The sequence below is a fragment of the Python bivittatus genome, unplaced genomic scaffold, assembly GCF_059951505.1.
Source record: "Python bivittatus isolate LINGU-HERP-01145 unplaced genomic scaffold, Pbiv_v1 ctg000070_np1212, whole genome shotgun sequence".
Lineage (NCBI taxonomy): Eukaryota > Metazoa > Chordata > Lepidosauria > Squamata > Pythonidae > Python > Python bivittatus.
The window spans coordinates 56,631,374-56,657,351 of NW_028277034.1; the positions used below are offsets into that span (position 1 = coordinate 56,631,374).

General features: G+C 45.8%; 1 protein-coding gene across 1 annotated transcript; it reads left to right on the forward strand.

The window, feature by feature from the left end:
- The first annotated feature begins 7,977 nt into the window (after nt 1-7,977).
- LOC112542165 (uncharacterized) lies at nt 7,978-25,978 on the forward strand. The gene is made up of 7 exons (XM_088133230.1): nt 7,978-8,117; nt 10,587-10,666; nt 12,311-12,546; nt 13,341-13,512; nt 20,533-20,767; nt 22,325-23,404; nt 23,942-25,978. The coding sequence occupies exons 1-7, from the start codon at nt 8,015-8,017 to the stop codon at nt 24,133-24,135; spliced, it is 2,100 nt and encodes a 699-aa protein (XP_087989356.1). The 5' UTR covers nt 7,978-8,014; the 3' UTR covers nt 24,136-25,978.

Here is a 25,978-nt window from a genome sequence, read left to right on the forward strand (position 1 = left end):
ACTGAGACGCTTTCTCAGATTACATTTCTGCCCCAAACTCCGGTTTCTTTCTTTTATCTGACAGTTGTCTTGGCTGTGGCTCTTCCTCCTGTTCCTCAAGGTTATTCTCACTGTCCATTACACAAAGTGAGTTGGTAGCAAGGGTGCAAGTGGACATTTCAGAAGCGTTTGACAAGCAGGTCGGACACAACAGCCCCCCTCCGCCTCCCAGAAGTTGGGGAGTGTTCTTGCTGATTTCCAGGATCTTCCTTCCCTCCTCTCTTCTCCCCTCCCCACCACCCTCATTTTTAAAAAGATCAGTTTGACCCTTTTTATTCTTTTTCACGAGCCAGGACAGGTTTGAAGAAGGGCAGGGACAGAATATATTTCCTATTGGCTAATCCAGAGGAGAATTGGAGATTTAGAGACAGTGTCAACTTTTTGCAACTGTGGCTATTCTTAAAACCCCATCTGGAGGTGGGGAGCCAACTCGGAACTCAATGCTGGAGTCGCTGAATTGCCTGGCTTGAAGTGCCTGGCCCTTTCCTAGGCACTCCCCACTTTCCTCCTTGCTCTGCTAGCACCAGATGGAAAAATGTGAGGTTGGGGCTTAGTTGCTCTGGTATCTGCAAACATTTAACAACTGGTTCTCGTGAATGGGGCTGAACCAGCTAGATAACACCCCCAGTTGTGGTGCAGGGGCAAATGATGGGGACCAGAGACGGGGCTTCCTGGAGGCTGTGCCAAACTGGAGCATCATCTCACCTAGGAAAGCTGGTTTGATACCGCTGCTGACCCTAAATCAGGACGAGTTTGCTAGCACTTTTCCAGACTAATGGATTTTATCCAAAGGCAGAAGCTTTGGTGAGCTGCGTCAGACACACCGCGTGAGCTTCTGTGGTGAAATGAAGGGCAGTTGAGGAAAGCTGCTGCATTTGAATGAAGTTTGCCAGTCTGAAAAGAGGCCACCAGATTCCTTCTGATTTTGGGCAGCCCTAGACCAAGCACAGCTCTCCTCCTGCGGCATCTGTGGACTGTTTCGCAGATGGTGGCGATGTGACTTAGAAAAGGATTTGCTGGTTTGGGATAATGTCAATTGTAACTTGATCTAGGGTCACCCAAAATCAGAAGGTGGCTTCCTTTATTTCATAGCCCCTCTTTTTATATAACGTTGGTTGTTCTTGGTTCGGTTGCTCTTAGGCTGGGCTACTTTATTTATAAGCTTGGAGGGAGAGAGATTTTGGAGACAGGGTGGAGTAAAATTCACTGCTTGTGTAACTATCCTTGAATGTAATACAACACGAAGCAGATTCTAACTCAGAGTCTGTTGGACCGGGCAGCCGGAATACAATTTAATAAAGATGAAGATAATAATAATGACTCCAAGCACATTGACCGCTGATTTATCCCTCCTCCTGGGTCTGCTCTGATCTTTCACAGATCAGCCTTCAAACACAGGGGTGGCTTCTGCAATCCTAGGAAGAACCCTTGGATTCTTCCTTGGAGTCGTTCCCAGTCACAGGAAGCTGGGACTAGAATCATGGAAGAGGATGGTGGGGGTCTCTGAGGCCATCATGCCCAACCCCTGCTTGGTGCAGGAATCCAAATTCAAGCACCCCTGAAAATTGCTGTCTGGTTTGCACCTGAAGAATTCCCATGGCGGGGATCCCACCATCTCTTCGGGTTATTGATTTCATCATTGAATTGCTCTTACAGCTAGGAAGTTTTTCCTATATTTTAGATAGAATCTGAAGTCCTGTGATTTGCATCCATTATTCTGAACTCGCCCTCTGGAATGAGAGAGCTCACATCTCTGTGGACTACCCAAAGTCAGATAAGATAAGGGGGTGGGTTCCCCAGCTCTTCTTGGACAACAGTCTTATATCCTTCTAGCAGGGAGTGTCCAAAAATGGTCAAGTTGATGACGTGGTCAGTCCAATGTCATTGCAGCAGATCTTCACACCCCAGAAGGCTGAGAATTTCCACAAATTGAAAGTTGATGGGCAAGAAGGCTGATGCTGGAAGAGGGCTTGTAGATGCAGAAGCCCAGGAGTTGCTGCGCCACCAAGAATCCCTATTTGAATGGAACTTAACCCCTTTGCAGGCCTGCCCAGCAATGATGATGATGATGATGATGATGATGATAATGATGATGATGATGACAATGATACAACATCTGCCTATCCCAGGTCCTTGGGAAGGGCTTGATAGGTGGATAAAAATGCCAGATCCAGTCTAAACATCTGGCTGACTGTGTGACCAACCATAATAATAATAATATCCCACCTTTTTATGTTCTACAACTCAAGATGTTTTTACATAATGCTCTCGCTTCCAGTTTTCCCACAACAACCCTGTAAAGTGGGTTGGGCTAGGAGAGACTGGCTCAAATCATCCAACCCACTTTCATGCTGGAGGGAGGAGTAGAACTCACAGTCTCCCAGCTTCTAACCCAGCACCCTAACCATTGCATCACATTCGCTCCAGATGCTTGCTTCTTCTAGCGCCCATGACGGACGCTCAGCTTAATGAACTCTGTGATGAACAAATACATACAGTCCACCCAAAGCATGGGTACGCAGATAAAAGGGACTACATGCAACACCATGCTAGGAGGAACTAGAACAATTCTGTGCTGAAGAACTTCCAAGGAGGAGGAGAACAAGGTCACATGATGATTCATGGTTAAAGTACCAAGAGTCAGGACACGAACTTCAGGATGCTGAAAAATACCAAGATCCCTCCCTAAACTTCTTTCTAACTTGTACCAATGTTTCATGACCAGCTTTATGGAAACCAGCTACTAGAGGTCCAACGCTTTGAAGTTCTGAAATAGAAAAGACAGAGGAGTGTGTGAGTATGGTGTGTGTTTGCACTTACATTTCGTGTGGGAAGCTTTGTTTTCAGTTCCTCCATTCTACAGCTTGCTCTTTTGCTAGTGGATTTCTGCTTCTATTCTTCTGGTGACCTCCACAATGGAAATGTTAAGAGCGCTTTGGGTAACTCTTTTCACAATTAAGTGGATAAATGGTGTTGATCAGTGAGGTGCACCCCTAATTAGTTGTGCCACAACTGAGAAATGTGTGAAAGGGGCAGTTGTGTTGAAACAGAGTCAACAAAACTAAGGAATCCTTGTGTTGAATCCTCTTGCCATCGGTGATGGATTGCGCTCACCGGGAACAGAAGTTCCTAGCAGGAGGAAATTTTATATATTTCTCCCCTCCCAACAACTAACACCAGGGTCCTTCAAGTTGTGCCCTTCGGTTTTCTCCTTGTGTTGCTATTTTGGGAGTTTGTATTGCTTTGCTGTGTTGTTGTTTGGATTTTAATTCACCGGCTCAAGTCCTGGCATGTAAACACACATTTCTTTATATTAAATTGCTGCATTTGGTATGAAGGGAAAGGAGGTATTTAGTCAGGATACTCGGTGTGTATTTGCATGACACTGATGATAAGAAAGAGGGGAGGGTTAGGACAGACAATTAGCAGAACTTCAAAGGTGCGAACAGGAGGAAGTTACAGGAGGAAAAGAACCCACAAAGATTTTGTGGTGGCTTCTGATATGAGAACTGCTCAGATACAGGAGACGGCCTGTTCACAAGTTAATTGATGATTGCCAGATGGGGAAATTAACTGGCTGGGGAAAGGAAACAATCCAGAATGGAGAAAGACCATGGTGGGTGAATTGAAAGCTAATAAAAAAAACTTGGTCTGTTGGAAGATGGACTAGCAAGGGACTCGAAGAAACTAAAAGACCTCACTGTCTCCAGATTCGCTTGTAGACCTGCTTAATGAGTACCATTGGATGCTTACTGAAACATTAGAAATTAATACAAGCATGAAAAGAGTTAGAACGTTGATTTAGGCTCTATGCAGAAGTTTAGGCCTTGCCAGAGAAAGAGAGTCTAATTGAAGGAGTTGCCGTAACACATGGACCATGTTGGTAGAGTGGCTGAAGCTATGAAGCTAACCGCTGATGTTGCAGACACTGTATCTGCTTTGGAAGATCTGAGAAGAAGGAGCAGTTAGAATCCAGGAATATCAAGGCATGTGAAAGGTGACCACTCAGAAGAGAAGGGAACCCTAATATCCTGGACCTTGGAGGGGATGAAAGGTCTGGACTTTGGGGCAAGCTGTTAGACGGTCTTCATGACTGCTTGATGCTGAGTTGAGTCCAATTCTGTTTACACTGACCTGTTGGGTCTTTGTTGAGCTGGCCATTCAAGCAAGAGCTGCCATGCTGAGTAAAGTAGTTTATTATTTTAAATGGTTGTTTTATTGTATTTGCTTGTTTTGTCAGTGCCCAGACTTTGGGTAGATGGGCAGCTCTACCCATTTGCTTAATAAATCAGTACACCTTTATGTTGGCACTTGGATCACCAGATCACATTCGTGAGTCACATTTGTGAGATAGACAGCTATATAAAGTTGATAAGTAAGTAAAAAAGCCAACAGATAAATAACTGGATATGTTTTGTAAAGGCTAAGATGGCTTTCATCTTGGGGATACAGTATGTGCCTTTTGCTTAAGTAAGAGAGAAAGCCAACTCTCCTTGAGGCTCGATTGCTTTTCTTGATCATCAAAGCCATCTGGTGTCATTAAAAAGGGGAACTTTCTCACGCCTTGATTCAAAAAGAAACCAGAGAAGTCAAATAAGATGCTGAGGCCCTTATCTGGCAGAGGAGATACCTTGATTGCAAAATAAGGTGATGTCAGCGGAAAGCAAGCTCTCCCAGCTATCCTCTTAGCAAACACATGCTGAAAACCTGAGTCAGAAAGTCCCTGTTCTCACCCTCTGAGATGTGTTGCAGGGTTTTGCAACCTCAGCAAGGTTAAGATGGATGGACTGGTTTATAGAATCCTTGGGTTGGAAGGGACCTGGGAGGTCTTATAGTCCAACCCCCTGCCTAAGACAGGAGTCCTCATACCATCCCGGACAGATGATTCAGTGTCTTGTATCCTGGGTGTTTTTAGCTACAAGATGTCCATCTTCATCATAGTCCATCTGGGCTTGTTTAGCTAGGAAGTGTGCCAAACCATTGGGCTGGTCATTGCAGCAACAGCCATAACCCCAACCACAACCACAGCCCAATCAATGAGTGTGCACAGGTTTGCTAGATTAACCCCAGGAAGGAACAGTGATACAGTAATCTGGGGAGAAGGAAGAAACTTCTCCGGTGTTTGTGACAACCTGGGTTTCTGCTTGAGAGAGATTCCACCATGGCTGTGTTCATGACAGGGGACCACCTCTTCAGCAAACCTGGCTTCAAGTGATTAGTTCAAGGCTGAAACTAGTATGTAACTAATATTTTGATGTGGATTGCCGTGGCCCCTTTTTCTTTAGGTTATTCTCAATTTTGGATGAGAAGTTAAATAATCTTATGTTTGTCACTCTGACATCCTCAAGGGCAATGAATATGGATACAATTTTTACTTTTCTGCTTTTCCCTTCCATAAGCTTTCTAAATAATAGAATGTTATTAATCGTTTTTAATCATATTGTATAAAGATTACCGCATTGAAATCGATCAAATCAGCAACAAAAGACCCAAAACTAAAAGTTAAAAAACAAAAAATAAACCCGGATTCTTTGCTTCTCGTCTCCACACATCCTTGCCGAAATTCTAGTTAACCTGGTTACCTGACTTGAAGCCACATCTGGGTAATTTGCTTGGAGCTTTGATAAGTGACATTTTGGGTCTCATGTCGAATTAGCCATATAAGAGACTTTGCTTGGAGACCTTTCTCCTGTTATCAGCTCTGCTGTTAAGCATCTCCCTCTTATTTCGTACGGCTTTACTTATAGACTGTTTTATCGGTTGCTTTTATCTTTCTATCAGGGATGTTTTAATTTGTCTTTTGTTTTTCCCCCAACATAAGCTGCTGAGAGAATCTTTTTGATTGTGGGAGTGTGGAAATAGGCCAGATGAATAAATCAGGTGCTTATCTGCTGCCTTGCAAAAAGGAGACCGGATTCAACCTGGTTCCATGTTGGCTTTGCTACTCTGCGGCAAAATGGTAGTGGGTTGTGGGGAGTTGAAGACCACACATCTCAAAGTTACTGAGTTTGAAAAACACTGTTATAAACCGTCATCTCTGATCAGCAGATAGATGGTTTCTGACTTCCAGTCTAGGGCTGAGAGAGGGCCTAAGGCAGGATTAGAACCCGGGTCTCCTAGATCAGCCCCTTTACCACCACCACGCTGTTTTCTCATGCACTCTCTCCCTCCCTTTTGCGTGAAACCATCTTGTTGGGGAAAGAAATATAATCCGCGGGAATCCTGCAGAGAAGCACACCTGAGACCCAGATTATCGCATTTTTTTATACATTGCTCCCATTACTCACAAGAAGTGTTATTTTCCACTATTAACTCTGGCTAAATTTACAGGACCCAGGAGCTTATTTTTCTGCAGTTTGTTTTACTAATTCTTCCCTTCTCATTTTCTTAACCTGTTGCCTGTTTACATAGATGATTCCCTGAATTATAATAGTTAATAGTTTAGTTAATGGTTGATTAAATGCATATGGTGAGTCGGCTTCCTATATGCTGATCCAAACAAAAATGAAAATATTCATTCGGCCCCATATGGATATTTTATATACAGTATTTGTTATTTTTGTGCACACACACACACACGTATGTATACATGCACACACATAAAATTGCAATTAAGGATGACCATATTTCATTGTAATTGCCCACACATACTCTGCACTTGTAAGATACTCATTCGTAAGTTGCAAGTACCATCAGGTCTTCGGTCTACCGAATTGGAGCCATAAATTTATCTTTCGAAAGTCGAAGGTCTGGTCTTTCCTGTTGTTCAACGGTATCCATGCAGTAGATATGCTGTTTCAACTACATATCTAAGTCTGGACATTTTAAATCTTGCCTCGTGGTTGAAATAATCAATGTAATTACTTCTTCCAGAATGCAATAGCTTTAATGAAGCCAAACGTATGTTTTAATGACACGCTGTTCTTCTTGCATCTCCCACAAGTGATGATTTACTCGTTTCTGTTCTATACAAGCACAAGAGGGGTCCAGCAACGCTGAAATATATATATATTTTTTGCTGGAGATGCTGTAACCTAAGACCTATTGAAATGAACAAGTTAAAACAGCTCCATGTGGATTGTTCAGGCAAAGCTGAGGCCTGCAATTCTTTGTAAGTCAGAAGAGAGTACAGGTAGTCCTCACTTAACTACCACTCATTTAGCAACCATTTGAAGTTACGATAGGGCTGAAAAAAGTGACTGATGACTAGTTCTCACACTTATGACCATTGCAGTGTCCCAGCAGTCACGTGATTGTGAAATGGGTGTTTGGCAACCAGCTCGCACTTACAACGGTTGCAGAGTCCCAGGGTCACATGATTGCCTTTTGCGACTTCCCCAGCTGACTTCCAGCAAGCAAATCAATGAGGAACTGTGATTCACTTAATGACCACATGTTTCACCACAACGACTGTGGTGATTCGGTTAACGACCACCACAAAAATGTTGTAAAATCAGGTGCAGTCACACGCTCCCTCACTTAACAACCGTCTCACTTAACAACAAATTTTCTGGTCTCTATCGTGGTCGTTAAGCTACCACAATACGCACTGGACTACCTGTATATACACACCAAAGTAGATATTTTTAAAAAGACGACTCTATAACCTTACATCAACTGTGCAAATGTTAAAGATTGAATAGTTGGTATAACTTTATGCATTAGAGATTTTTTGTTTGTTTTACATTTTAATTTGGTGTCTATATTACAGCTGTCTTAGATGTCCACTTTATAGTTGTTTAAAAATATGGGGAAGCATGTCAAGGTTTCCTGCTTTGTTCAGCTGCCATGGAGACCAGGATGGGTCAAGTGGGGACAACGGATCAGACAGTCCCATTGTGGATGATTAGCCAGAATGCTTTGGATCCTGGCTTGGTGTTACACGTGATTGAGGTCTCTCAGTTCTGGCTGTCTTCCGTTTTTTTCCAGCAGGGGAGAACCCCGGCAACAGGTGGGGCGTGATTCTAGCTCCGCCATGAAAAAGCTCGGCCGCCTTTTCTCAGGCGTCCATGATTTTACTTCGGAGGAGGCCCGGCAGCTGCTTCACAACAAATTTGTGGTGGTCATAGGCGATTCTAGTGAGTATTGCTCTGAACTGGGGGCTGGAAGGGCATCACCCTGGGTTTGTTCTTGCATTTCCTGGGCAAATCCAAGCAAGATGACGTTCGGAGTAAAACAAGCCTGATGCTGGCCTTTCTCTCTTCCTTCGTATCAGCTGAGCAGAGACCTCCTTCTCTCTCAAGGTCCAGCAGTTGGACAGGGAGTTTTAATCAGACAAATCCTTGACCTACCAAACAGACGATTGCGAGCTCTAAGTGAAAAGATGTGGCTCCTGCATTCGCTTTTATGTTTACCTCCTTTGTAATCCCCTTTTCACGCTTTTTCCATCTTCTTGTGAAATCTCAAAGTTTCTGCTCTGGGGATACACGGTCATACATGATTGCTCGCCCCATCTTCCTCAGGCTGGAGAATGTTTACTGCGCCCCACAAATACTGGCATCTTGCTTTTTATTTATTCATAGCCCAACAACAGCAGGAAGTGCTAGCAATTACAGGTAGTCCTTGTTTTGTGACTGCCTCATTTAGCGACTGTTCCCATTTACGATGGTGATGAAAAAGTCACTTTATGACTATCAGCCTTACCAGGTAGAGCAGATAGGAAACATGACCAGATGAGCTTTTGAAAATCTAAGTAAGGCTGCACCTGGTAGGTTCTTGGATGGGAGGCCATTAGGAAATCTTGGCTAGTCTGGAAGGCTGAGAAAAGCTTGTGAAAGAAGGGAATGGCAGACCATTTTGGTATTGTTGGAAAGAAAACTGGATGAGTGTGTCCATGGAGTCACCAGGAGCCCAATGTTGCTCAAGGGAGATTTTATCTTTGCTCTGACTGTGTGCCATCAAGCTGGTGTTGACTCTTGCAACCAAATAGATAGATCTTCTCCAGAATGAAGACTTTCCCTTGGTTCCCGTAAAGGACCTTTGTTGTTAAGTTTGGAGGAAATTCCTAAATAAAATGTTGGTCCACTGGATTTCAGTCTAGCTTCGGTCAAGGTTAAGGGCACCAACGGACAATTCAACTTGTGTCTGGTAGGTAAAGAGCAATTCTTCAGAACAGCAGAAGGAGGTAGCACACGATGAGTTTAGTAATGCAAACGAAAAAGGGAATTCATCTCTCATGATCTCTCTGTACTCCAGTGGACAGGCAGATGAATCCATTGGCAATGTAGTTCAGCTATGAGGGAAGGTTCATTCACTCACTCACTCACTCACTCACTCACTCACTCACTCACTCACTCACAGTCTGGCATTTCTTCCAGATCCATCTGTATAAATCTATATAAGTTAAGTAGGCAAATGAGGGCTTTGTGAGAAATTTTAGAAACAAACTCTACTACAAAGGAGTTTGTGGCAGAGGATTAATTCATTTCAAATAAAGACAATGCAAATCTGCTCCTACTTTGTAGATTATTAACGCAAGGGATGGGCAGGTAATGTTAGAGTTACTTTGTTCTGAAATCGGTCTGGTCTGGGACGGAAAAGCACCTGTTCTTTTCCTTTGCTCCAGTGAGCAGGTAAGTCTCCATAAACCAGTCTGGAATCATCCAAGAGAGACGTTTTGGGGGGCTGACTCTGCCCTTGTTCCACAGATGTGGTTGAGGTGCTTGAAACCGGGCCAGTCACAGCGATGGGTCATGCTAACCTGGCCTTCAGCATGAAGTGAGAACCTACTTTAGCTTCGATTCCATTTTGCCTCCCGGGCAGCGGGGCGAGGCTCCAAAGAATGTGTGAGAAACCAAGCAGAATAGCTGTGTCCTTGCTAAATTAACCGACGTAACTTCCTTCACATTTTGCCTGGCAGTTGGCCATGAAAAAACATGAGAATGGCCAACCCAAGCAACCTTGAACCCTTGTCCAGAATTGAGCCGCAGCATAAAAAAACCCAAACAAATCCAGGCTTAAGAATTTCATCTTGGCTTCTAAAGTTCTTGTGCTTGTTCAGAGCCCAGGTTGGGTCCAGCAGTAATCTAATTAGGTCATTTGAGTGAGGAGATTTGAGCAGGCACAGAGGGCCTTTTCTAGCACAGCCCCAACACACAACAGTTGGCTTCCCTTTGTGGAAAATCAACCACCTTAAGCAGAACTATTGGGGGAAGTGTGGGGGGGGATTCTCAGCATCATTAGAAGGGAGAAATGGCTCATTGATCAACTTTCTCCATCTGATGATCAGGTGATCAATAAAGAAAAAAAGATGGGAGGATGCAATAACCATGTTTTCTACAGCTAGCATTGTCTCACTCAGTTGACTGGGGTTTGCTTTGAAGTGAGGGGGCATCGGTTAGCTTGCCTTAAAGCTGTGTTTTTCAAACTTGGCCACTTTGAGATGTGTGGACTTCAACTCCCAGAATTCCCCAGGCTGGCTAGGGAATTCTGGGAGTTGAAGTCCACACATCTCAAAGTGGCCAAGTTTGAAAAACACTACCTTAAAGAATATCCAGATCAACAAATGTTGCATCTTGGTTTACATTTGTTTTTTTCCCCACATGCAGATTATCGAGCAATATATAAAGATCTGGTTTATATTCTGCAGACAGATGAGCTGCTCACCCTTTCTCAGCTGAAACAAAAGGTACTGTCTCTTTTGTGCTACGAATGACTGATGGCCTTTCATTGTGAGGCTCTCAAGCACAGACTCACTTTGGACAAGTTGATCTTGTAGTTTTGTTATACTACCAGTGCTGTCCAGTCCTGGCTAACTGACTGTGCAGTCCCACGTAGTTATGAACACATGTGTTTTGTAGTTGGGAATACCATTCTGGTTGATGGGATTGAGAACATGGTGGCCACACATCTCCAGTTCCGTCTGGAGGATGCTGACTATCTGGACCTATTTTGGTTGTGCTTTTTATGGGAATAGAAAACTGCTTTGGTCACCTTGTTACATGCCTTGGAAGCTGGAAGGAGGTGACCATGCTCCTGATATTTCATCCCAACCACTCTGCAGCTTGTGATACCATCAACTAGGGTACCTCATGGGGTTGAACTTTACAGGCTTGGTTGTGTAACTCCTGCGCCCAGAAGATGGCCGTGGTGGAGTATTGTCTGACAGCTATGGTTTCACCATGACAAGTTGGAGCAAGTTCAGCAGAGGGCGTCCAAGATGGTGAGGGATGGGTATATTTAGCTTACAGAAAAGATGAGCAGAAATGAGATCTGATAGAGGTCTTCAAATATCTGAAAGGTTATCGCGTTGAAGAAGCAGTGGGCTTATTCTGTAGTGTCCCAGAGGGCAAGGAGCAGAAACAAGAGGTTAAAACTACAAGAAAGGAGGTTCAGGTTAGACAAAGGAGGAACTTGCTCAGGGTTACAAGCCAGGAACCAGTGGAACAGGCTGCCACCTGAAGGGGTCTTCAGGTCTTCCAGCAGGGGCTGGATGGTCATGGTCCCTTCCAACTTTACGATTCTGTGATTCTAGAACGAAGGCTGGCCTGCTATCTGTGCTTGAGAATTGCTTTCATTTTCATTCTTTTGTTTTCAGCTTGGGGTTGGAAAAAATGTTTTGAATTTGAACCATTTCAGACTTGAGATGCCCTGTTTTGAGCCCCAAAGGTCCTGTTTTAAGCATGAATCAGGCTGGCCCAATAATTTTGGAAGTATTTTGAGGTCAGAATAACTCTGGATTGGATTGTAACACCCTTCCAAAAAGGATTCAAACAGCCAGTTTCACCCCTACGAAACAGGGCATTCAAACTTGAATTTGAACCATTTCAGACTTGAGATGCCCTGTTTTGAGCTCCAAAGGTCCTATTTCAAGTATGAAACAGGCTGGCCCAATTTTAAAGCATTTTAAAGCAAGACATTTTAAAGCAAGAACAGGAAATGATTCTGAGTTTGAGCTATTTTGAATTTGAAATGCCCTTTTTCAAGTTCGAAGTGGCTCATACTCAAAACGATTTGTGCCAGCCTTGTATATCTTCTTTTTCTTTTCTTTTTTTATCTTAGAGCTTTCAGAAATGGAAATATTGGATGTAAATAGGTAAATAATGCCTCCCTTGTGAGATTGTCCCCCAAATCAGGCTGCCAGTGCTTGGAAATTGAACACTGGATGTTGGTTAAGTCAAGCACTGAAAGTTGGCTTGGAAGGTCCTGTTTCCCAGTAGGATGGCACGGGGAAGGTCTACTGGCCCTTCTGACTTCATGGTTCTGTATTTTTATTTACCGAGACTTTCTGTGAATATCAGGCCTTTCGAATGATGCTGATCTTCCCCTGCAGGATGGGGAATTTTTTGAAAACGATCGCCAAGTGGAGTTTAATGGGTCGCATTCCAGAAATGATTATCGCTTGGTGCACCAGTACCGCACCCGTCACCACCTTGTCCGTTTCTACTTCATCACCCGTGTTTATTCAACCTACACGGAGAGCATCTTGAATGACTTCAGAGCTGATCTGGAGGCTGATCTGGTCCCAGATGTTGTCATCCTGAATTCTTGCCTTTGGGATCTCAACAGGTAACGGTGCCTGCCGGTTGGGCCCAACCACACGGGCGAAAACAGGATCACTGTGGTTTGCTAAGATGTAACTGTGGATACTTCTTTCACTCGTGGATGCAATGCAGAGACTGTAAAATCTACCCACTTTCCCCCGCTTAAAAGCAAGAACCCGTTAGAACATAAGAAGCGTTATAGGCAATTGTCACTTGCTCTGTTTTACTCCTGAACAGGACGGGGGGATCGTGTTGATACCACTGAATGGAATAGCGAGCAATTCAGACAGGAGGCCAACACCATTTTTAATTCAACTTTTTTTTTTTTTAAAGAAAAGACAAATGCTATTCCCTCCCATTGAATGTTGTTCCTTACACTTGCTGCCAAGAGGGCTATTTTGTGGTATAACTTAATCTAAGATGCAAGTCTTCCATGGGCCACATGGGGCCTTTTCTACAATGGTCATCTCCAGGTGTTTATTCATCTGGCTTGCCCTAATCCAGTGTTTCTCTGACTCAACAACTTTAGGATGGGTGGACTTTAACTCTCAGAATTCCCCAGCCAGCCATGCTGGCTGGGGAATTCTGGGAGTTGAAGTCCACCCCTCTTCAAATTGCTCAGGCTGAGAAACACTGGCCTAATCAATGCTTTCTCTGGTTGTCTGTTGTTTCCTATTGGTTCTAAAAATGCCTCATTGGGACAAGCTTGTCCTGAAACAATTTCTTGTTTTAAGAATAATGGATGTCTTCCAGAGTTGTCACAACTTTCCTGTTAAGATTACGTGGGTTGAGCCTATCTTGATTCCCCCTTCCGCGCAGATATCATGATGACGTTCCCACAGAGCCCCCGGTCCCGAAAGCTATCAGAGAATACTGTGAGAATGCAGAGAAACTCTTTCAAGCCTTGGACAATATTCTTCCTTCAAGCTGTCTCATCATTTGGGTTACAGCCTTGCCCATCAGGGAAAATGCCCATGGATATGTCATTCAGGTAGGAGGATCTGTTGCTTTTTTGGGGTGACCAGTTAGATCTTGTTGAGGGCCACCTGTCCCTCTTGAGAATCCAAGTGACATCTTCTACAGTGATACGGTGCTTCCTCACCATAGAAAACAAGCATGTCAGGGAGATTGGGAGTGGCCATGTGCTGGACCAGTTAGGTTGTTGGATTAAAAGCCAAGCTTAGCTCCATCCTCAGTCACATAAGCTCCCTAGATGATCTTAGTCCTTTCACTCTCTCTCTCTCTCTCTCAGTCCATCCAAGCTCGTAGAGTTATTGTAGGGGAGATGAGGTGAGGGGTTGCTACGTACATTGCCCTGAGCCCTTGGCAGGATATAATTCTAGCAAACCCATGAATGAAATAAATCTTAATAAATAGCCATCTTCCCTCTTCTTTTGACGTGTTACCTTCCCACGCATATTTGGGGAGAGGAACAAGACAGCCCCATCCTTTCTCTTGCAAGTGGGTCAAGGCTTTAAACGTGGACTGTACTACTTGGTCTCATCCCAGCTGTGCGGTTCTACTGTGGTTTGTTTGAAGACACCAGCCCCCCTGTAAGAGAGTTGGTGGCAAAACGAGAGCGGTGGCCCTCCAAACCCTCCTCTCTCCTCCCCTTTCACAGCCCCAGGGCAGGTAACAACAAGGACAAAGCCAGCTTCCTGTGGTGGCTTTGCTACCTGGTGGAGTTTGTCTAGCACAGCGTTTCTCAACCTTGGCGGCTCGAAGACGTGTGGACTTCAACTCCCAGAATTCCCCAGCCAGCAAGGCTGGCTGGGGAATTCTGGGAGTTGAAGTCCACACGTCTTCGAGCCGCCAAGGTTGAGAAACACTGGTCTAGCACTTTCTCCAGCATTATTGTGACAGGCACCTCCCTCCTGAGAAACGCCCCTGGGCCTTCAGCTACTCTTCGGTCCAGCCTCTGCTTGTGTAGTCTCAGGAGGATTTTGTCAGCTAACCCGAGGGTGCTCTCAGAAGCGCTGTTCGGCCTTGGGGAATTCAGAGTGCTTGCTTGCTTGCTTTGTATGGAGAAGGGGAAGAAACCTAATTTCGCCACAAGAAGTGCAGTCTATCTCTGTTCTTCCTTGTGCCTGGTGCGAACACATGCCTAAGACTCGTTGCAACCTGGTAGTGAACGTCTCCCACAGATAAGGGGGCCATGGCAACCTGGGGGCTGAATCTGTAGCGCCTGGGAAAGTTGGAGTGTATCGAAAGGGAGCAACCTTGAATTATCTTTGAACTCTGCGGCAGGCTGGGTTTTGCAGATTCACGCCACAGAAAAAGACTGGCTGGGGGCCATCTGCTCGGAGACATGATGTTACCCATTTCCTTCTTTTTCCCCTTGTTCAAGCACCTTTTTTGGGGGACATCATGGGGCTGCTGCTCTGTATAATCAGCCTTACAGCCTGGTTTCAGACCCAGCAATAAAGCTCAGCTCTCTAACACTCGGCTGCATATTCAGGACCTTGCTTGGTTCAGAACCTCACCGACACAGTTGGAAGTGTACTTTGGATGTACAAGAACCCAGAGTTAGCCGAACCAGCACGAATCCACCTTTGAACTGAACGTTACCTCCTTCAGACCTCCCAGCAAATGGCCTTTTCTAGAGATCAGGATGAATAATAAACTGTTTGATGAATCCTCGGTCTAGTGAAGTCCATGCAGTCCCTCTGAATGCCCAGCTGCGTGGAAATACAGCAGTGTCCCAGGGTGGACGAACACAGTGATGCCCCAAAGACCGAGAGAAGATCAAAGGATGACTGATGGATAAAAGGACCAAGAATCAGGAGATGATCTTCCATGATCAAGAACTGCCCAAGAACGGCTAGACCTCTCTCCAAATTGTCTCCTAAAATGGTAACCGTATTCCATGACAAGACAGATGAAAACCAGCTTTTCAGAGGCCAACACGTTTAGGTTATAAACTAGGAGACCAAGAGGAGCTTTGTGTGTAAGCTGGGAGGAGTGTGTGAAGCGTGTAAGGATTGTGTGTGCAGAGTGCAAGAGCTTCTCTGTTCTGTAACTTGCTCTTTTATTTGCTGTTTTTCACCTGCTGTTTCTCTCGCTGCCTTTTCCTCACTGGGAAAACTTGCTGGAATCGAGGAACCACAATACAAAGCAACTTTTGATAATTCTGATTACTAGTTTAGATAACTGCTCTGTCTACATGACATGGGGAAATCATCTCGATCAGCACTATTTAATTGTGCTGGAATTGGAAAATGTATTTGAGAGGCAACTGTATTTGAGTTTTGATTCAATAAATCTATGCAAACATTGAACTGTATACAGATCTTGAGAGGGGAGGAAATGTCTCTCTGTTTTCCCCCTCCCAAGAGAGACAAGAGTATTCGAAAAGTTGCATTGTTTCAGACACATTCACATACACACACATTTGCAGAAGATCTGCCTGTTGTAGAATTGTCACCTTTCAAGTTAGACCAGAAACAGACACCACAAGAAGTTACAGAATTCTGTTTTATTGATATAGACCCTAATAACAGAATCTTGAAATCCTGACATTTCTCCTTCCCTCCTTCTTATGCTAAAAAGAGTCAAGGTGGGGCAATCTTGAGTTTCTTTCTAACACCTTCTTGTTTTCTCAGGCTAAGCTCAGGTGTTACTAACAGTTGCCACTTCTTTCCTCCAAGGTCATCTCTCTGCAAATCTATAAGAATACAAAAATTATAAGTCAGACCCAGGGTTTAAATCCCAAGCTTTTTCCCTCGGCCTTTTGAAGTCAATGGACTCTCGGCCAGTTTTCTCCTAGTGCTAAGATTGGGAGGAACATTTACATAACCAAAGGCTTTCACGGCCAGAATACGATGGCTGGTGTGGGACTTCCGGGCTGTGTGGCCGTGTTCTGGAAGTTTTGTTTCCTAACGTTTCGCCAGCATCTGTGACCGGCATCTTCAGAGTGCAGGAGCACAGACAGGAGCAGTTCTCTCTGTACCCAGGATGAGGTGACCCTTTGTGGGTATTTATAGAGATCTGAGGGGGAGGGATTGGGGGTGTGTGGTGGGGGGGTTAGGGTGTGTGTGGGGGGGTTTAAAACGGGCTTTAGAAACCGCATCCGTTACCCCAACAGTCTGGTTCCGGTTTGTGGATGACACCTTCGCAATTTGGAGTCAGGATGAAGAAGAACTAGAGAAGTTCCTGAACCACCTAAACAGCATCCACCCCAATATATAATTCACCATGGAAAAAGAAATGGACGGCAAACTTCCATTTCTGGACACGTTGGTCATACGCAAACCAGACCTCAAATTAGGACACAAAGTTTACAGAAAACCCACCCACACAGACCGGTACCTACACAAAAACTCCAACCACCACCCACGTCAGAAAAGAGGCATCATCAAAACCCTGATGGATCGGGCCAGTCAGATCTGCGAAACCCAATTCCTAAACTCTGAACTTAACCACCTTAATTGGGTCCTACAAGTGAATGTCTACTCCAAGTATGAAATAAAAAGAGCCATCAAACCAAGAAAACAACATGCGACTGAAGAAGAAAAACAGCCACCCACCAACAAAGTATTTCTGCCCTATATCAAAGGGGTCACAGACCACATGGGAAAACTGATGGAAAAACACAATTTCCAAACAATCTTCAGACCCACCAGAAAAATACAACAAGTGCTAAAATCAGCAAAAGACAAAAGGGATCCCCTCACCGCCACAGGAGTATACCGCATACCATGCAGCTGAGGGCAAGTATACATCGGGATCACAAAACGCAGCATCCAGACCAGGATAAAAGAACATGAAAGACACTGCAGACTACAGCAACCAGAAAAATCTGCAGTAGCTGAACATGCTCTCAAACACACCGGACACAAAATCCTATTTGAAAACACAGAGATACTGGACAACACCGACAGCCACTATACCAGGCTATACCGGGAAGCCATTGAGATTGACAAACACCAGCACAGTTTCAATAAAAAAGAGGAGAGTCTAAAAATCAACAAAACCTGGCTACCAATCCTGAAAAATACAGCCTGCAAAAGGTCAACGAACTCAGCTCAACCACCAGGACGTGTGAACAGTTCACACAATGAACTTGCTAATCACCCCCAGCAGCCCCTCGTTAACAATTCAGTAGAAGAAAAAACCCTGCCTAATCCCCAGGAAAATACACACAGATGCTGACTCCAAAACAAGCAGCCACTCAGTAACCCAACCCCCCCACCCCCACCCCCCAGATCTCTATAAATACCCACAGAAGGGTCACTTCACCCTGGGCACAGAGAGAACTGCTCCTGTCTGTGCTCCTGCTCTCTGAAGATGCCGGTCACAGGTGCTGGCGAAATGTTAGGAAACAAAATTTCCAGAACACGGCCACACAGCCCGGAAGACTCACACCAGCCATTTACATAACCGTTCTGCCTGGCTTGAGAACCACTGGGTCTCACCAGCTTCAGTCCTTACAAGTGTAACAGTGAATGACAGGAACTGCACTCGGCCTCTGATGCATTTACAGCTTGGTTGAATCCTGTGCTGTGTCTCATTATTGCTGTCAGAACAGATGCTGGCCATCAGTGAGTTCACACTGCTTGGTGGGCTCTGGGATGGGGCCTTTTCAGCACGTAAGCCAAGCTCTGAGGCTAGATCACACCAAGGGCCCATCACGGGGAGGGCACGGCCAAGTAGATGTGTTCAGGCCCAGACATCTCCTTTAGAGGTAATTTACCTCGGTGCTATGTCATGAAATATGCCTTTTTCTCAAACCTGGATCTGCCCACATTTCTTCCAGAGGATGAAACACTGTGCAGGGGGAGGGAACTCTCTGTTCTTTCCACATTTGGTGCAGAATCGACAATTCTAACTACCTCTGCCACATCTCCCCTTCCTTGTCTTCACCTCAATCTAAACACCACCTGACACTGCAGATAGTTTATTTTAGAGCAGTGTTTCTCAACCTTGGGCACTTGAAGATGGGTGGACTTCAACTCCCAGAATTCCCCAGCCAGCCATGCTGGCTGGGGAATTCTGGGAGTTGAAGTCCATCCATCTTCAAGTGCCCAAGGTTGAGAAACACTGCTCTAGAGAAACTGCTCTTGATCCCTAACCACTTCAGGTGCCCGTGTCTGCCCTCCCCACTTGGTCCCCTATCCTTTTTCAAGTGGAGTGACAAGAACAGCGTGCAGGGCTCCAAGTATGGCCTTGCCATGGGTTTATAATGGGGCACGACTGTCTTACCTGAGCTCCCTCCCTACTGATGCCACGCATGGACCTTTCTTATTGTTGCAGCAGCCACTTGCCTGGATCTTGGATGCGATTCCAACCTCTACACTGTGTGCACAATGATTAGGCAAGTGAGTATTTTGACCATATCATCATTTTTATGCATATTTTCCACCTCCAAGCTGTAGAAGCCTGAATGCCTATTGGATATAAGCGTATCAGGTGATGTGTATTGGCGTAATGAGGGAGGGTATGGCCTAAGGAGATCAACACCCTATATCAAGGTGTGCATAATTATTAGGCAGATTCTTTTCCTCAGGCAAAATGGGCCAAAAAAGAGATTTAACGGACTCTGAAAAGTCAAAGATCGTAAAAAGTCTTTCCGAGGGATGCAGCACTCTTGAAATTGCTAAGATATTGGGGCGTGACCACAGCACCATCAAACGTTTTGTTGCAAATAGTCAACAGGGTCGCAAGAAACGTGTTGAGAAGAAAAGACGCAGATTAACTGCCCAAGATTTGAGAAGAATCAAATGTGAAGCTACCAGGAACCCATTATCCTCCAGTGCTGTCATATGCCAGAACTGCAACCTACCTGGAGTGCCCAAAGTACAAGGTGTTCAGTGCTCAGAGACATGCCCAAGGGAAGGAAGGCTGAAACTCAACCACCACTGAACAAGACACGTAAGTTGAAACGGCAAGACTGGGCCAAGAAATATCTGAAGACAGATTTTTCAAAGGTTTTATGGACTGATGAGATGAGAGTGACTCTTGACGGACCAGATGGATGGGCCTATGGCTGGATCAGTAATGGGCACAGAGCTCCACTTCGACTCAGACGCCAGCAAGGTGGAGGTGGGGTACTGGTATGGGCTGGTATTATTACAGATGAGCTAGTTGGACCTTTTCGGGTTGAAGATGGACTCAGAATCAACTCCCAAACCTACTGCCAGTTTTTAGAAGACACTTTCTTCAAGCAGTGGTACAGGAAAACGTCTGCATCTTTCCAGAAGACCATGCTGTTTATGCAGGACGATGCTCCATCGCGTGCATCGAAGTACTCCACTGCGTGGCTAGCCAGTAAAGGCCTCAAAGGTGAAAGAATAACGACATGGCCCCTTCCTCACCTGACCTAAACCCTACTGAGAACTTGGGGCCCTTCTCAAACGGGAGATTTACGGTGAAGGAAAACAGGACCCCTCCCTGAACGGTGTCTGGGAGGCTGTGGTTGCTGCTGCACAAAAAGTTGATCGTGAACAGATCAAGAAACTGACAGACGCCATGAATGGAAGGCTTACGACTGTTATTGCAAAGAAGGGTGGCTATATTGGTCACAGATTTTTTGTTTGAAATGTCAGAAATGTTTATTTGTAAATTTTGAGTTGTTTGTTCATTATTCTCACTTGAACAGATAAAATAAACGAGTGAGATGGGGGAATTTTCGTTTTCCATTTAGTTGCGTAATAATTCTGCACACTAACAGTTGCCCAATAATTGTGCACACATAGATATGCTCCTAAGAAAGCCAAAACCTCACTTTTACTTTCTTAAATATTCAGGTTTGAGGTTTATTAACATTTTGGATTGACTGAGAGCACTGTAGTTGTTCAATAATCAAATTCATCCTCAAAAATACAACTTGCCTAATAATTGTGCACGCAGTGTAATCCCAGATGCATCCCTGATTCAGATGCTGAAAGAAATGCACAGACAGGAGGAGGCAGGTCACGTTGGCGCAGGGCCGAAACAGAAGCCCGCTGCCCCTTTGAAAATAACGTACCCTTTCTTGACATGAGGAATGTGTTTATTTTGGGTTTTCTGGCAGCAGCCACACCGACCTTCAGCCAAGGATATGATAGAAGCTAATCTTCACAGCCACGACCTCGCCAATCGATACTCGTTTGACGTCCTGGACCTGCACCATCGCTTCTGCTGTTTGGAGGCCCTGCATGCCAATGATGGCATCCACTGGAATTCTTGGGCACACCGGCTCATGACCAAGCTCTTGCTCACCCACATCGCGGAGGCCTGGCAAGTTGAGCTGGAGAAAAGGAAGATCGGTAAGTGAGATGTTGTTTGGAGGAGCAAGGAGAGTGGCTTCGGAAGCTGTGGCGGCCGAGGGCGGGGGGAGCATTGAGTCCGGCTTCTGCACCTGCAACCGGGAGATCCAAAGCAAGGCCGTTAAGAAAGAACCGTGGGGAAAGATTGCTGAAAAAAGAGGAAAAAGACCTGTTGATTTATGGGTTGGATGATTAGAAAGGGTAGACTGTGGAAAGAAGGAAATTACGTTATAACGTTAGAGAGAGGGGGTAAAATATAAATGTACTTGTAGCTGCTGTTAAGTTCAGAAGCTGCTTCTTTATATCCTTCCCTTCCCTTCCCTTCCCTTCCCTTCCCTTCCCTTCCCTTCCCTTCCCTTCCCTTCCCTTCCCTTCCCTTCCCTTCCCCTCCCTTCCATCTCCCTCTCCCTCTCCTCCCCTTTTTTTTGCACCTTTTTTCACCTATTTATTACTTTCTTTACTTTTTTCTTTTAAAATTTGTACTGTTTCTATTCTCTTAAAAATTTTCTTTAATAAAAATTATTTTAAAAATCCCCTCTCACCCCTCTGGCTGGTCTGTGTCTTCCTCAATCCCGGGTCCTGCACAAGAGGCCTGGGTGTGGGAGGGTCCTGCGCAGGATCTGGGCCGTTCCTCGCCCTGCCCTCTTCTGGACAGAGAGCTCGGGTGTGGCTCTGGGGTCGGTGGGAGCCCCTCGCCCGGCTGAGGAGTCGCAGCCCCGAGGGCTCCCACCACCACGGGGACCCCTTGGGCCTGGTCTTGCCACACCCTCTCCAGTTCCTCCGCCAGGCCCTGGCCCTTCTCCCGCTGCTCCTACTCCTTCTTCCTGACGTTCCTGTCACTTCCTGATGTTGCTGTCACGAAAATTGTATATATATAATTTTTATTAAATTAAATACATAATCTATATAATCATGGGGAAAGATTGAACACCGATAGGGTTTTTTTCTCAAATTGGTTTCAAGGAACCCTAAAGGCTATCAAAGTCTTGAATGGGTTTTATGGGACTAAGGGGGGAAAAACACCCTGTACTGCAGTCAAAGCCAGACCTGCATTTTGGGACAAACATGACCATTTTCCCCTTGAGAAACCCAAGTCCCGATTCTGCTCTCCTACATTTTCATGAAGTTCATTTAGAGTTTGAGATCTGAATCTTTGTGCTTCCCCACCCAATAATTAGAGCAGGTGACAACCCGAAGCCTGCATTTGGAACAGAACAGAAGCAAAGGCCCCACTCTCAATTTGCCCCGACTTCTGCCCATTTCACTTTAGCGTCGGCTGCTAATGTCTTGTTTGACGCCATTGAATTGATGAGCGTTTGTATTTCCCATGATCTGCGCCCAATGTGGCCTGGTTGTCCCTTCATCCTTGACCACCACTTAGTGATGCTAAGTGGGCAACTGGGTGCTTTCTGGGTGCAGCACAGATTGGCAGACCGTGGGATTCCAGCGCTGTGATCCCCCTCCCCCCGCCCAAGTCAACCATGGGAGTTTGAAACCAGGCCATTCTTCTGCTGGAACAGCAACCTCCCTGTATCATTCCATCTTCTTAATTTGCAGGGATTCAGAGGGATGAAAGTGCCAAGAATCAACAGCCTTCTCCCTGGAGGACCATGCCACCGACCCATCAGCCTTTCCAAGGGACGAGCAGCTCACCCCGCAGCCTATTCAATTTCAGTAGGACTTATGGCCCTCGTAATGCCCAGTACAAACACACGCCCAGAAGAAGGTGGGGTCGAGGTTACCAGTCCACCCAGCTCAGTCGTCCCATCCAGCACAATGGAAGCCACATGAGTGGCCCTAATGGTGGAGTTCCACATGACCAGGATCTCTTGCCCTATGTTGATCTGTCAAATCCCAGAAATTCTTTTCACACCCAGCCTCGTGCCAGCTATGACAGCAGCTCCATATGTTCTTCTGAACAGGAGCACTACCCCCAGCCCAATCCAGGTTATTTTTCTCCTGCCCCAGATCACGTGGGCCATGACAGCAGGCCCATATGTTCTGAACAGGAGTGCTACCCCCAGCCCAATCCCGGTTATTTTTCTCATGCCCCAGATCATGTGGGCCGTGGCAGTTGGCCCATATGTTCTGAACAAGAACGCTACAGTAATTATTCTCACATCCCGCTTCATGCTGGCTATGAAACGAGGCCCGTAAGTGTGATTGAACCGGAGCATCACCCTCAACCCAGTCCAAGTTATTCTTGTGGCCCAAATAGTATTGGCTGTGATAGCAGATCCATACATTTTTTGGAAGAGGAGCAATGTGTCCAATCCTATCTTGGTAATGATTCTCACACCCTCCAAGATGGCAGGCCCACACGTTTTGCTGAACAGGAAGCAAGACTCCAGTTCCATCCCAGCAGTTCCTCTCATGTCCCAGAAGATGCTGGCTATGCCAGCAGGCCCATAAATTCTGTTGAACAGGAGCAAGGTCTTCCCTCCTTTCCCCATGATTATTCTCCTGTCTCACATGGTGCTGGTTGTGACAGCAGGATCATAGGTTTGCCTGAGCGGGCTCTGTGGCCCCCACTTAATCCTAGGAGTGATGTTCTTGTCCAGCACGACGCTAGGAATGGCCCATGGTCCACAGATGGAGATGAAGATGATGCAGGCTTTCCACTGCACATGGAAGGAGGTATGCTCCTGGTTTTCCTGGCCAACGTAAGGGTGGGGAGAGGCTGGACCCAAGTTTTTGGGTGGAAGTGGGCCAGGAGGAAAGCTCTGGAGAAGTGTGGATTGGACTGTCTCTGAAAGCAAGAGATAGGAAGAAGGAGCCAAGCGAGCGGGCTGGGTGGGAAAAGAGGGGAAGAATCTTGACTAGAAGCGCCATGCAGTTTGCAGGTGGGAGTGAAGCCAAAGCCAGTCCTTGATGTTCAGGCGGTGGTCTTGGCCTGATCCTTGCCCCCCTCATGCCCAGCTGCCTTCTGGGAAAGTGTGCTGGAGCAGCACGGCCTCCTGGTTGGCCACTCCTTGAGTGATTGCTGGCAGGCAGGGAGGCTGAGCATGCACGGACGGCAAACAGCGCATCAGGCGTCTTCAAGCCAATCAGTGGATCAGCCCAATGTGCCTATGAACTCCCACCCTCCGCTCCAGCGTACCAGCATCGCTGCTTAGCTTTGATGCCTTCTGCTCTGCCCCTCTTCCCTAATGTCTCTCTCTTGCTTCCCTACAGAAATCCATCACAATGGCTTCTGGCTGGACTTCTTTACTCACAGAGGCGGCAGGGCCCCTTACAGGTTGCTACGCAGAGGACCCCGAAGAGGGTCCCGTAAGATGCCAGCAAGGCGCCGTCAACAAGCCTACGATCGACGCCATGCCTCTGCCCCCTATGCCAAGAACTGGAATAGCACCAGGAACCCTTGTTAGTGTTGCCCCTGTGAGAAGATACAAACCCACACAACGTGGGGGAAAGTCGATTCTGATTCTTTTCATGATGGATTTTACTGAGATTTTACTACCAACTTGAATGAAGACGAAGAGCCCTGAAAGAACATCCTGTTTTGTGGCAAGATTAGAGAGACTCGCAGAGAAGCCAGCTTTGTTCAGCTCCCTGGGTTTCCTCCCTTCGGCTTCCTTTTTTAACCAGCCATCTGAAATGCCACCTGTGGCTGGCCACGTGTGGACTGAAGGGCTTTCGTTTCCCCTGCTGGCTGGGAGGAGGGACACAGCTGGTGGCCTTTCGCTTCCCCGTTTGGCATCAGGTCCTCCTGCAGGGCCAATAGAGTTGGGATGTGAAACGCCGGTAGCTGTTAAACCCACATGTGTTCCAGAAGTCCAGAAGGGCAGCGATGATAACCCTCTGGGGGAGATGGGTGGCATATAAATTTAATAAATAAATAAGCCAACCAGCCCACCAGGGCAACTGATTAAGGCATATTTGAGGGTAAAGGCATACAACAGCAGTCCATGCAAGGTATTCAGTAATGACAGTTAGCACTTATACAGAACCCAGGAGCAGTTAGCAGTCTAGGAGGAATTGCATGTCAAACCTTTGGGGTCTGGGAAAGGGGGCAATAGAGGTCAGGCAGGAAGATCCCCCCCCCTTCTCTTTTCCTGGGCTGAGCGCAGGGGAAGAAGGGAGGGGAGTCTTTAGCATAATGGCTGGTGATGAACAGCTGATGATGATTCTAAAAATAGGATGTTACTGCAGCAGGATAACCTTGAACACTGGAATTAGATTATTGCTGTGTCTGCTTCGTTCATATTCAGCATCAACGCATTATAAGGGGTGCGCGTGCACAAGTATCTTCGCTTGGCTTAAATAAGGAGGTTCAAAGGTTCGGCATACTGTGGTTCTTATTTGGTGACTTCTGCTTGCCCTTAAGGAGAGTCTGCATCTTACAAGAGTTAATCAGGGTGGGGAGCATTGAGAATTCACAGGAAATGCTTGTAGATGCATGAATCTTGGGAACGCCTTGCCTGGATTTTCATACTGGAAAGGCTCCTGTGCTTTTGCCAAGCTAGACGAGAGCCTCCCCATGCAACAGCAGGCTATCTTTGCCCAACAGAGGCAAAGCTGCTTGATAAGCCTTGTTGCAGTTGAGAAAGAGGCATGATGCAGTAACGTCCTACGGGGGCAAAGCCCTCCCACCACCTCCTCTATCTCCTCCTTTCCCACTCATGACTTCTTTATTAAATTTATATTTATTAAATTTATATGCCACCCATCTCCCCCAGAGGGAGTTAGATAAGATGCTGGAGGTCATCTTACACAGCCAACATGAAGGCAGTGAACTGGCATCGAAGAAGGATTCTCCATCCCAAAGGATCAGAACTCTTTCTATTGCGCTAAAATACAGCACAACTGCCTTGATTCCTAATTCCTGTTACGGATAATGTGAGGCTACGCAGAAGAGAAGTTGGAGCTGGTTTGCGTTCAGGCACAAATAAAGAATATTGCCAATTGTAGGGTGGTTCCTAAGTGGTGGAAAGTTATTTAGCAATTATCCTGAATGTAGATATTCTTGTTCCTTCAACTATATCTGCCCTTGTCTTGTTGAGCATCAGCAATGAATCCTGCAGATGGGGAAGTGGAGAGATGTTGCAACAGCCTTTGGCCTTAAATTGTTTGTTCATAGCTTGGTCAGAGTCCAACATTAAGCCAAATTTGGGTGCTATATGGTGAGGGGACCTGGTAACCTATTTGTCAAAGTTGCTGTGAGTTGAGTGGCCTATGAATTTTGTTTATAACTAAATATAAATAAAATAA